The 12,773-nt window shown below is 49.2% G+C and overlaps 1 protein-coding gene across 2 annotated transcripts in view; it reads left to right on the plus strand.

The window, feature by feature from the left end:
* The first annotated feature begins 7,580 nt into the window (after positions 1 to 7,580).
* SLC22A4 (solute carrier family 22 member 4) overlaps positions 7,581 to 12,773 on the plus strand; it is a 49,230-nt gene continuing 44,037 nt past the window's right edge. For both annotated transcript variants that reach the window (XM_081233406.1, XM_081233407.1), the window contains exon 1: positions 7,581 to 8,068. In XM_081233406.1, the coding sequence (XP_081089532.1) occupies positions 7,676 to 8,068 (393 nt within the window). In that variant the 5' untranslated portion in view covers positions 7,581 to 7,675. The remainder of the gene's footprint in view (positions 8,069 to 12,773) is intronic.

The following is a 12,773-nucleotide window of genomic DNA, read 5'->3' on the forward strand; positions in this document are numbered from 1 at the left end:
GTTTGTACAGCACAGGAAACTATACTCAGTATTTTGTAAAAACCTACAAGGGAAAAGAATCTGAAAAATATATATATATATAACTGAAATACATATATATTTTAAAATATAAATCTAAAAATATATAGTATATATATATATATATATATATATATATATATATATATATATATATATGGAGATATAGATATTTATGTATCTGGATCACCGTGCTGTACACCTGAAACTAACACAATATTGTAAATCAACTACACTTCAGTAAAAATTAATTAACTAATTAAATTTTTTTAATTAAGAATCTTTTAGGTCAAGTATGGTCTATCCTCTGCCAACCTTTGCAATCTCATCCATCTGCCTTTCCCAACCACTGGTTTAGTGTTCACATGGCAGGTGTCTGGGTTGGAGCAGATTGCCTGGGTGCCAGGGGGTGACCCAGGGATCCACCTGCCCCACATAGTTGACTCCAGGCCCTTTTGGTCAGAAGGAGCAGAGGCAGGGTTTGAACCTATAAATGAGGCTCCAGGGTCTAGCCTTCCTCATGTTCCTGGGCAGCACCCAGTGAAGGGCAGCACAGGCTGCATCCTCTGTAGTCATACATAAGTAGGATCACCACATAGGACTCCTCAAGCTCACAACTTCAGATATTCCAGGCACACTGTTTATAGCAACCAGCCACTGATATAGCAACCAGCTTCTCTGGGGTTTCCCAATCTCAGCTGTGCTGCTTACTTCTCACTTTCTGCTCCCGGACTCCTCGGATGCTGAGGCATGGAAGACATATAGAAACCTGCTCAACATGCATGGGTGTGCAATCTGGAAGTACTAGGGGGGTTAACACCCAACAGGGCACACCTGAACCAAAGAAGGGTGGGAACCTATGGATTAATGTTGCCTACTTCTGAATCTTAGACATTTCTGAGACACATTCCCCCAGGTCCCCACAGCTGTAAACGGCCCTACGCTGTACCTTTGTACTTGCTTTTCTTCTTCTCTGTTTTACTCTCCACCATCCCTTACTCCTGTTCCCTTAGAGTCATTCCCAAATAGAAGGCAGTCTAGAAGGCAGACTTGCAAGGAAGGGACTCTAGAACTGGAACAGTCCCCTTTCAAACAGAGATAAGGACCCCATTACTGTTAGTAAGTAGGATGGTAATAATCCCAGCATGCAGTCGCATCATTTACCAGAACTCCTGTGATCAGAGATTAGAAAGAGATGCAAGGGGAAAGTGAAGCATTGGCTTGTGTCAGTGCTTTTTAATCAGGGGCGATTTTACCCCCCAGGGGACATTTAGCAATGTCTGGAGACATTGCTAAATGTCTGGTACCGCTAGGAGATGTACTATGGCATCTAATAGGTAGAGGCCAGAGATGCTGCTAAACATCCTAAAATACATAGGACAGCCCCTCACAAGAAAGAATAATCTGGCTCAGAATTTCAATAGTGCCAAGATTGAGAAACCCTGGTTATGGCACATAGAACATATGAGGACAATGGTGATTATATGGATGATGGCCTTGACTGGCTTTTGCTAAGTGCTTTAGAAGCCTTGAAAAAAGAAAAGGATAGTCCCAGGTCAGCCAACTCTAAACTCAAGGTACACTGTGAAAGCTAGGAGGCCTCCATAGACGCTTTTAAAGAGATCTTTATCTCCTGCAGCCACAGGACAGACTGTGTTGGAAATCAAATCCAGGGCTTATTTAATTGATTTAACTATAAGGGTAAGAGAGCTGCACAGCTTTGTTAGGTCTATGACAAAGTCATGGCCCTGATACAAAATACACAGAACCCTGGAACATGGAACAGGGACATTTGGGTCACTTAATTGAGAATTTTTAATTCCTGGATTCCCCCAAACCTTCAAGGCCAGCAGCAGCAGCTCTCTTCGCCATACTACAGGAGAGTAGCCTCTCCTTGCCTGGAATCCCTGCCAAGACTCCTCCTAAGGCAAGTGGCTCCAGAGGTGACACCTATCCTCCTCCCTACCTCCCCTCATGGTCTCTATACTAGAGTTAGGTTTCAGCATAGCCTAAGTGGGGAAATACAGTCCCTGATCCACAAGGAAATAGCATATATATTGAAAAAATGACAGGACCTATGTTCTGGTAGGAACAGGGGTAACATGTGTGGGAATTTATTAACCTGGAAGCATTATCTCATTACGCTGGGTTTAACATCCAAGCAAGGATACATAAAACCATCTTCATATGCTTCTGAGATGGCTCTTCAGTACTTGGATACAATTATGGCCTATGGAAATGAGGTGGAAATGCCAGAACTTTCTTGACAGTATCAAAGGAGTCAGAACGCCCAGGGGAGTGAGAATGTTAGATTGTTTTTAACACGCAAGACCAGAGAACCTATCACCAGATTATATTCCCAAGCCAAGTTCATCAGACACTCCCTTCACTAAGGCAACACAAAATGCACAGGTGAGGATCTCTAGTGTTAGTGGGGATGGTAGGATTCTAGAATAGCAGAGGCTGGATGGTGACACTTAAACAACAAAGGCAGGGTGGATGTAATTACAGACCAAAGGGGCAACCAGAGGGCTTCAACCCATGGGATCTGTGGTGATGGCTAATACACCATGCTTTTCCTAGGAGTTAAATAAATGGTCAGATGACTATTACTTGACTTGTATAACAACCTCACCCCCAAAAGGAAGAGCTAGTGATCAGAAGGCTGATGACAACTGCTACAATGGAAAATAGTACTTCCTCATAAATTTCCCAGATCTAGGCCAGTTCACGAGCTCAGAGCCTATTAATTGAAAAGGAGTCCAAGTCTCTTTAAGGAAGAACCCTCCTATACTGCTAAAAGTATTTATGATAATTACTTCCCCAATCTTTCCCTGTAAGGGATCTGTGGCTATCTCAGACTACTCAGGCTGCTATAACAAAATACCACAGACTGGGTGGCTTAAACAATAGAAATTTATTTCTCACAATTCTGAAGGCTGGAAAGTCCAAGATCAAGTGCTGGCCAATTCAGTTACTGGTGAGAGTCTTTTTCCTGGCTTGCAGATATCTCTCTGGTGTCCCTTCTCATAAGGGCACTATCCCATCATGAAAACCCCACCCTCATGATTTTATCTAAACCTAATTATCTCCCAAAGGCCCCATCTCCAACCATACTTCCACACTGGAGGTTAGGGCTTTAACATATGAATTTGGCGGGGGACGCAATTCAGTCCATAGCAGTGGCCTTTAACCCGAGTAACTCTGGCCTGAGGAAAGAGAAAGACCCAGAGCTGTCAAGAGCTATTGGATACAGAGTATGAGCTGGCTCTGATACCAATGGACAGGAAGCACCATTAGGGTCCCCCAGTTATACTGGGGGCTCATGAAAGCCAGGTGGTAAATGGAGTTCTCCTGCAAGCAAGTCTAATGGATTTAAAGATCCACACTGGATCTTTAGTAGTTCCCTGGTCCCTAAGTGCATAACTGGGAGAGATACACTTAGCAGCTGGCAAGACCCTAACATTTACTCCCTGTCCTATTAAATAAGAGCAATTATGGTAGGAAGGACCAAACAGAAGCCTCTAACATACCCACATTTTTGACCAATTTATTACATCAGAAGTAAAACCACCTCCTTGGAGGAATTACAGAGATTAGCACCAACATCAAAGGTTTTCTTCTTTATATCCCTCAGTATGGAGGATCAAAAGCTGTTTGTGGGCTTCCCTGGTGGCGCAGTGGTTGAGAGTCCGCCTGCCGATGCAGGGGACACGGGTTTGTGCCCCGGTCCGGGAAGATCCCACATGCCGTGGAGTGGCTGGGCCCGTGAGCCATGGCCGCTGAGCCTGCGCGTCCGGAGCCTGTGCTCCACAACGGGAGAGGCCACGACAATGAGAGGCCCGTGTAAAAAGCTGTTTGTTTTTATGTGGGATGAATAGCAGTACATATCACTGTCTTACCCTTAGGTTATGTTAATTCTCCGGCTCTCTGTCACAATATGTATTTAGTGACTTTGTCTTGATATTCCGTAGAACATCATGGTGGTCCACTGTACTGATGACATAATGCTAATATATCATAACCTAGTGAGCAGATGTCCTAGTAAGACACGTTCATACCAGAAGATGGGAGATAAAAAGTATGATTGAGGGCCTTCCATGCTGGTGAAGGTTTTTTTACCTTTTTGTTCCAGAGGGAGTTAAATGTATATAAAAGTTGACAAAGTAGTAAAATGAACCCCTAGGACCAATATTATGGCCAATCTTATTTCATCTATATCCTCACCCACTTCTTTCATTCCGTATTATTTTGAAGCCAACTGGTGAAGTTATTAGGGATCCAGTAGTCTGAAGCATGCCAGGCCATCCTCTGTAAGGTAAAGGCAAGTTGTTGTACCCTGTACCCTCTACCACTAATAAAAAGACATAGTGCTTGGTGAGAATACTACTCTAACCCATTTAATGGGTGCCTTGGAAGGCTCCCACCTTTGAGTGAAGCCCAGAGCAAGAGAGAGCTCTACAGTGTGTCCAACTATAGTACAAGGTTCCCTGCCATTTGGTCCACATGACCCAGCAGAATCAATGCTGCTAGAGATGTTCATGGTGATAAGGATGCTGGGTAGAGTCTCTGATAAGCCATAATAAAAGAGTTTCAGTAAGATTTCTAGAGTGCCAGAGCAAGGTCATGCCTTCTGTAGCAGGGAGCTATTTGCCTTTTGAAAAGCAGCTATTTGGCTATAACTGACAATGGGACATCAAGGGTCTATGCAACTAGAAATATCCAGTAGGAGCTAGGTATTGTCAAATTCTATCAAGTCATAAGATTTAGCAGGCACATAAGCAACCCATCATATAATAGAAATGGTAGAGTCAGGATCAGGATTGAGCAGGTCCATACAGTTCAGGTAAGTTAATGAACAGGTGGCTCAGATTCCATGACACCTACACCTCAGCTATACCAACATTTCTCCCTCAACTCAAACCTATGGTCTTATGGGGGTGGTTCTCTATAACCAACTGATAGAGGGAAAAAAACACTCAGCCCTGTCTCACAGGTGCTATCAGCCAAAAAATGGATTGTTTACTGCAACATAGCCCCACTTAGGAGTGGCTCTAAAGGACAATGGTGAAGGGAAATCCTCCCAATGGTCCAGCTATAAGCAGTGTACTTGGGCATTCATTTTGTATGGCAGGCGAAGTGGTTCAAGGTATGGACTTACATATACTCATGGGCTATGGCAAACAGTTTTGTGAAGTGGTACCTGCTGGCTCTCACACATGTACACCCTGAAAGTGCAGGGGAGTCGACCAGTGGAGCCAGAACTAGTAAACAAATGTCTCTTCATTCTCTAAGGCTCTTTAGAAGGTCCCAGCTGGATCAAATCCCAATTACCCACAGCAATTAGGGTTGGGAAAAAGCTAAGGCAAGTGAAAAGAGTGAGGCACTTGCCTCAGGTGCAAAATTTAAGGAGGTGCCAAGAAATTCAATAATCAAGATAAATAATATTTTAACATAGTATTTTTAAAAATCAAAACCAATATAAAAATCCATGAAGAACAAAACATCAAAATTTTGGGCTTCCCTGGTGGCGCAGTGGTTGGGAGTCCGCCTGCCGATGCAGGGGACGCGGGTTCGTGCCCCGGTCCGGGAGGGTCCCACATGCCGCGGAGCGGCTGGGCCCGTGAGCCATGGCCGCTGAGCCTGTGCGTCCGGAGCCTGCGCTCCGCAGGGGGAGAGGCCACAACAGTGAGAGGCCCGCATAACGCAAAAAAAAAAAAAAAAAAAAAAACATCAAAATTTTAAGATACGATCAGTTATTACTAATTTTCTCCTTTGGTCTCAAGCTCTAATGTCACAGCACATCACTGTCACTGATCCTGGTCAGTAGCAATGACCAGCTCAGTTACACAGTCTTGTGTCGGCCTTACCTCCTTCCCTGTTCACTCTCCGTAGTCCTTCACTCTCTTCCTTGGGATCACTACTATAAATAAATGATCTCTACATAAATTCTTATCTCAGGCTTTGATGTTTTACTGGCGGACAGGGGAGGCTGAAATCTAAGCTAAGTAGGACAATGACCACAGGAAATATTGTTCAAAGAAGGATTCTTGTGAAAGGAAAGGGAAACGCTATTAACAATTCTACTGGACTAATAGGCATAAATCACAGCTGTCCTGGCACATCTAGACATATGGTCTTATTACACATAAGGAAACTGACGTTCCAAGGGGGTAGGAAGCCCCTCTCCCTGTAGACTGGAGGCTACAAAAAATGAGGCAGAAACGTCTCCCACCTCTTAACCAGGGCCTGGAGAAGCAAACACACTTGTACAAAATCTCCAAAGAGATGGGCCCTTCAGCCTGTCAATCACATCTGCCTCAGGAACCCCAGGACTCCCACTGCAGGCCCAGGCTAGCAGATGGGCCTTAAGCCTGGACACGAGCAGACTGGTCCCTGCTCTGGTTACCCTGCCAGAACTGGGCGGCAAACTGGACCTTCTCCTCCTCCCTTCCTCCCTCCCTCTGTTACCGGACCGTGGACTGCCCCTTCTGCAAACTTGAGGCCTCCAGTCCAAGAAGACTCTGGCAGCCAGCCTCGATGAAGAGCCCCAGGGGATCAAAATCAGAGCCCAGGAGTGGTGACAGCTGGGCCTCCGTTACCGTGCTCTCACAAAGGACCAAGCTCCGTGTAGTGTGTTCTCCAGAGGCCCCAACAGGATCCTGGGATGACCCGGTAGTCCTTGCTCCCCACCTCCCCTCAGTCCGAGCTTGTCTCTGACGCACCGCGATCTTGATCAGCCCAGTTTCCCCCTTTTCAAGGCGAGGCTCCGGGCTGTCCCGAAGCCGCCGGCAGGTGACTGAATCCAGCTTGGGGGTTAGTGAGCACCGGGTGGGCGGGCGCCGGCCACTTGCGCTGCGGCGGGCCAGAGGAGAGGGCGCGCTCCTGTCGCCCCTGCGCCCGCAGAGCGCCAACCCACGCACTCGCCCGTCAGCGCCCCGCCCGAGGCCCCCTTCAGGCTGGAAGCGGCAGAGGAGAGACCCCTGCCCGGGACGAGGTCTGTGGCGGCGCCGACAGAGAGGGTCGAGGCCCGACCTCTCAAAGACCTTGCTCTGCAGCCTCGACTCTTCCCATTCTCCCGCTCGGCAGTGAGGCCCTACCCGGCAGCCTGGGGCTGGGCGCTCAGCACCTAGGGGGCGCGGGGGCCGGGGATGGGGCGCGGGAACTGGGCCTCTTTTCTTTTCTTTTCTTTTTATTAGTTTCTGCTTTATAACAAAGTGAATCAGTCATACATATACATCTGCTCCCACATCCCTTTGGGCCTCTTTTCTGTACGGAGGCGGCACCGCTGACCTCCTAGCCTCGGCGGGGTGTCTGGCGGGGTCGCCGGGGGCTAGGAGCAGAAAACGGGCGGAGCCGCCCCGGAGCCCCACCCCAGCCAGCCCGCTGCCTCGCCCTGCCCCGCCCCAGCCGGGATCGGGGTGTGGTCCCGAGTTTCTACCGTGGCTTCCAGCTTTGCGTCCAGCTCCCAGGAACCTTCCAACGCCCTCAGCCCGTTTCCTGGGAACGGTGCAGGCCGTGCGCCTCGCTTTCCCTCAGCCGGCCTGGCCCGCGAGAACGTTCTGACGACCCCGGCGAACGCCCTCCACCGCGCGACACTGTCCGGGGAACGCTCTTATCATCCCTGGTTGCCAACTGCAGAGCAGCGGCGGGGAGCATGAGGGACTACGACGAGGTGACCGCCTTCCTGGGCGAGTGGGGGCTCTTCCAGCGCCTCATCTTCTTCCTGCTCAGCGCCAGCATCATCCCCAACGGCTTCAACGGTATGTCAGTCGTGTTCCTGGCGGGGACCCCGGAGCACCACTGCCGGGTGCCGGAAACAGCGAACCTGAGCAGCGTGTGGCGCAACCACAGTCTCCCGCTGCAGCTGCAGGACGGCCGCGAGGTGCCTCACAGCTGCCGCCGCTACCGGCTCGCGACGATCGTCAACTTCTCGGCGCTCGGGCTGGAGCCGGGGCGCGACGTGGACCTGGAGCAGCTGGAGCAAGAGGGCTGCCTGGATGGCTGGGAGTTCAAGCAGGACATCTACCTGTCCACCATCGTGACTGAGGTGGGTATGTGAGTGACCCAGTATCTGCATCAGTCCCCCTCGAGACTGGCAGTGCCTGGGTCAGCCTCCCCCACTCCTCATCAAACCTGGCCAGCAGTCACCTGGGTTATACTTCCAACACAGGTGTGCAGCCCAAGAGAGCAGGACTCAGGCTCATTCCCCATGGGTTTGTCTCGTAGGGAGGGGATGAAGAAGGGAGAAGGGAAGTAGTTGTCAACTGCCTTTTCCTCTGGCAGTTTCACAAAAGACGAAGTTGTTTCCCAAGAGCCTAGATACCAACAACCCCAGGCTCCCCAGATGGACAGCCTGAGTCAAGTTCCTGCCGTAGGCATGAGGAGGGGGTGTGGGGGATGCTGCTGAGCCACCTGTAGACACAAAGAAGAGTCTTGCTGCTGGGCAGGGCATGGGCAGGTGTGGTCTGTTCCCTGGCCACAGGCTTCTGGAAGCATCACGGGGTCTCCTGCTCTGCCATACAACTATGGTAAGGCTTGGGTCCTGTCCTGAGCCTCCAGTTTCTCTGAAAAGGAGCAGAAGGCCTCCTGATACTGGTGGAGTACAGGGAACTAGAGGAGGCATAACCCTGGCCCCAGGGCACTCATGAAGGGACAGACTCACAGAGACCGTCTGAGCATAGGGCCCAGTGGTGGACAGAGGCTCCGGCTTATGCCATTAGCCCCTTAGCATCCTGAGTGGTTTGGTGGCAGGATTTCTAGGTTTCAGCAGTCAGAATACACACGTACTTTGTCCTCTGCATTTCCTGCTTTGCATCTGGTAAGGGCCAGGAGATGCTACGTCAGGGCACATCTCCTTCTGAGGAGGGTATCCTCACAGACTAGTTTCCTGCTATTAATCAGGCAGATAGGATTCCCAGTTTCTGGCCCATCCTCTGCGCTATGTGAAAACCTGAGCATGGCCTCTGCTAGTCTTTTATCCCCTTCCCCAGCACAATGTGGCAATAATTAGACACCATGTCTGGCCTTGTGCTGAACACCAGGCTATACATATCTGGGGTGTGGGGTCTGCTTTTGAAGCTCAGATACCCACGGGGACACTGGCTGTGTTAGAGAGAGCTAACATCAAACCTGGTTAATAACAGGGTTCTGGAACCTGAAATCAAATACTGACTGGCTTGTTGTGTGACCTGGGGCAAAAAAATGGCCCTCTCTGTGGGGATAGCAGGGTGAGGAACTACTCTAAGAAGGGATGATAAATTTGAAGTGAGTCTGGAAATATGAGCAGGACTTGTCCAGGCAAAGAACATGGAAGATTCTGGGAATGAGATTTCATAGATCAGGGTGGCTTGGAGTTCAACGGATGGCAGGTGAGGCTAGAAATGCCTACAGGGGCCTGTCCACAGTGGGCCTTGTAGGAATGTTGAAGAGTTGAGTATATTCTGAGGACAGCAAGGAAATAGTAAGGGTTCCAAGGAAGGGGTAACATGGTCAGATTTGTGTTTTTAGAAAGAACTGTGTCAAGCTGCTATGAAAATCAAGAAGACCAGTGAGGAAGCTGTGGGAGTTGCCTTGGCAAGAGATGGGTGGCCAGCTGGGAGTGGTGGCTCTTGAGTCTATAAGACCTGTAGAAAGTGGGCTCAGCCTATGGAGCGCCTCTGGATTCCCCCAGCATTGGTTCCATGCCTACCTTGGTCCCTGAGGTGGCCGTGCTTCTCTGGCTTTGATCCCCTAGCAGGGGCTCCTAGTGCTTACCCACCCTCTGCCCACAGCCTGATCCTGAGGGATCCAAAAGTAGGGGCCAGCTCACCCCACCTCTGTTCCTGGAAGTGTGGTCAGCACCTGAGCTGGAGCTGGCCCTACTGGCTGCAGCCCTCCTTGACAGCTGGGTTGACCTTTCTCTTTCCCCTTCTTTTTTTTTTATTTTTTTATTTTTATTTTTTTTGCGGTATGTGGGCCTCATGCTGTTGTGGCCTCTCCCGTTGCGGAGCACAGGCTCTGGATGCGCAGGCTCAACGGCCATGGCTCACGGGCCCAGCCGCTCCGCGGCATGTGGGATCTTCCCGGACTGGGGCACGAACCCGTGTCCCCTGCATCGGCAGGCGGGCTCTCAACCACTGCGCCACCAGGGAAGCCCTCTCTTTCCCCTTCTTTACTGGTTTTGTTCACCTCAGGGTGTGAGGGGTAGGTAGCTGCTAGCTTACAAGTCCATAGCTACCCTTGTTGTACCCTGCTTACAAGGGCCTGTGGACACCTCTGGGGATGCACATCATCACACACTCACACACATGCACCAGGATTTGCTTTTTTCAGCAGCCTTTCTCTTCCTTGCTTCCTGTTTGGGTGCTGGGAGTAAACTAAAAGGCAAAGGAGCACTAGTGGTTGGGAGGAAGGAGGGGAGAAGCATGGAAGTGAGTAGGGTGGGTGGTTCTGCCTAGAAAGGTGGTGGCACAAGGAGGAGCTCTGGAGTCAGACAGGTGGGTCCGTTCTGACCCCACCCCCAAGCACTGGGCTGACTTCAACAGGTTGCATCACTGCTCAATCAATGCCTCAATTTCCTTATCTATAAAAGGGGACACAAGCAAATGGAAAGATGCTCAACATCATTAATCATTAAGGAAATGTAAATCAAAACCACAATGAGATGTCACCTCACATCCATTAGGTTGGCTGCTATTAAAAACAAAAACAAAACAGAAAAATAACAAACAAAGATGTGGAGAAGTTGGAACCCTCATGCACAAAAATGTAAAATGGTGCAGCCACCATAGAAAACAGTGTGGCAGACTCAATAAATTAAAAATAGAATTATCATATGATCCAGCAATATCACTTCTGGGTGTATATTCAAAAGAATTGAAAGCAGGATCTTGAAATATTTGTATACCCATGTGCGTGGCAGTATTATTCACAATAGCCAAAGAGGTAAAAGCAACTCAAATGTCCAGCAACAGATGAATGGATAAATAAAATGTGGTATATACATACAGTGGAATAGTATTCAGCCTTAAAAAGGAAGGAAATGCTGACACAATGCTACAACATGAATGAAACTTGAGAACATTATGCCAGGTGAAATAAGCCAGACACAAAAAGACAGAAACTGGGGCTTCCCTGGTGGCGCAGTGGTTGAGAGTCCGCCTGCTGATGCAGGGGACATGGGTTCATGCCCCGGTCCAGGAAGATCCCACATGCCGTGGAGCGGGTGTGCCTGTGAGCCATGGCCGCTGAGCCTGCGCGTCTGGAGCCTGTGCTCCGCAACGGGAGAGGCCACAACAGTGAGAGGCCCACGTACTGCAAAAAAAAAAAAAAAAAAAGAGAAACTGTATGATTTCACTTATATGAGATATGAAGAGTAGTCAAACTCATAGAAACAGAAAGTAGAATGGTAGTTGCCAAGGGCTGGGAGGAGAGGGAAACAGGGAGTTATTTAATAGATATAGAGTTTCATTTTGCAAGATGAAGAGAGTTCTGGAGATTGGTTGCACGATAATGTGAATATATTTAACTCTACTGAACTGTACACTTAAAAATCGTTGAGATGGTATATTTTATGTTGTGTGAATTTTATTACAGTTGTTAAAAATGAGAATCATAAGAATGTCCAGCTTATCCAAGTTGTTGGGAGGATTCGATGAGATCATGTGCCATGCTATATCCCATAGCACCAGCAAAATGGGCATCATAGGTGGGTGGATGAGGAGTGGAAAGGGAAAGACCTCATCACCTCTGGCTGGGCAGCATGGGCATTGTGGGAGCTGTTCTAAAGTCCAGGTTGCAGCCAGTATAATGGGTGATGAGACTCGCTGGAGGCAGAGCCCCTTTCCCAGGGTGGAATTCTAGGGCCCAGAGAATAGGACACAGGTCTGAATCTACTGTGCCAGGGGGAGAAATGGCCTCAGCTCCCCAATAAGATCAAGCCCAGGGGCCCTGAGTAAGTTCTCTGCATCTCTCTGACACCATACAGGTAGAGGGACCACCCTCAGATTGTCTCTGCTTTATACCTCTGAAGGGGTCTCCTGATGGGCTTACCCTCTGGGACAGAGAAGCCCACCTGAGCCAACCCCCTGACACTTTCACAGGGAAGACGGGTCAGCCAGGGGCCCAAGGATGGCATGTTCTGCTGTGGAAATGCCTTTTAGAGAATGCCAGGAGGCGGAAACCTGGTGTCTGAGTTGGGAACTGTGTGGGTGCGTCTGCCTATGTGTATAGGTGTATAAGGTAGTTTCTTTCCTCTAGGAACTCATGGGTGGAGCTGCAAGCAGCTATGCCCTTCACCATGATAGAACGTCCAACAAAGGGCCTGGGCCTCTGGAGGCACTAGCCTTGTGCTGTCTTTCTTGGGACCTGGGGTCAGGGCTTGGACAGCACAGGACACACTGATTCTCCACCCACAGCCCAAAGGTATGAAATAGGAACAAGGGAGCCTTATCCTCTGCTAACAGGGTGCTTATGGGGGGCACTAGGAGCAGCGAAGGCGGGAACGATGAGACAGACTGAGCCTGGCATCTGACTGACAACTACATGGGACTCCATGTGGCAGCTTATAGGGTTGTACCTCTTTTGGGGCCTGGGTGGGCTCTGCCAAAGGTGAAGAGTTTAGGCTGTTATCTTTCCATCAGGCCTGCAGGCTGCCTTGGAATACTGCTGGCTAGTGTGAGACTGGCAACTTGGCTGTTGGGACAGCCTGAATATTAACCAAGTTCACAACCCAGACCTGCCCTCTGGCAGATTCCAAAGGGGATAAAGTGGGG

Source organism: Mesoplodon bidens, assembly GCF_964165515.1.
Source record: "Mesoplodon bidens genome assembly, chromosome: 4".
Taxonomy (NCBI): domain Eukaryota; kingdom Metazoa; phylum Chordata; class Mammalia; order Artiodactyla; family Ziphiidae; genus Mesoplodon; species Mesoplodon bidens.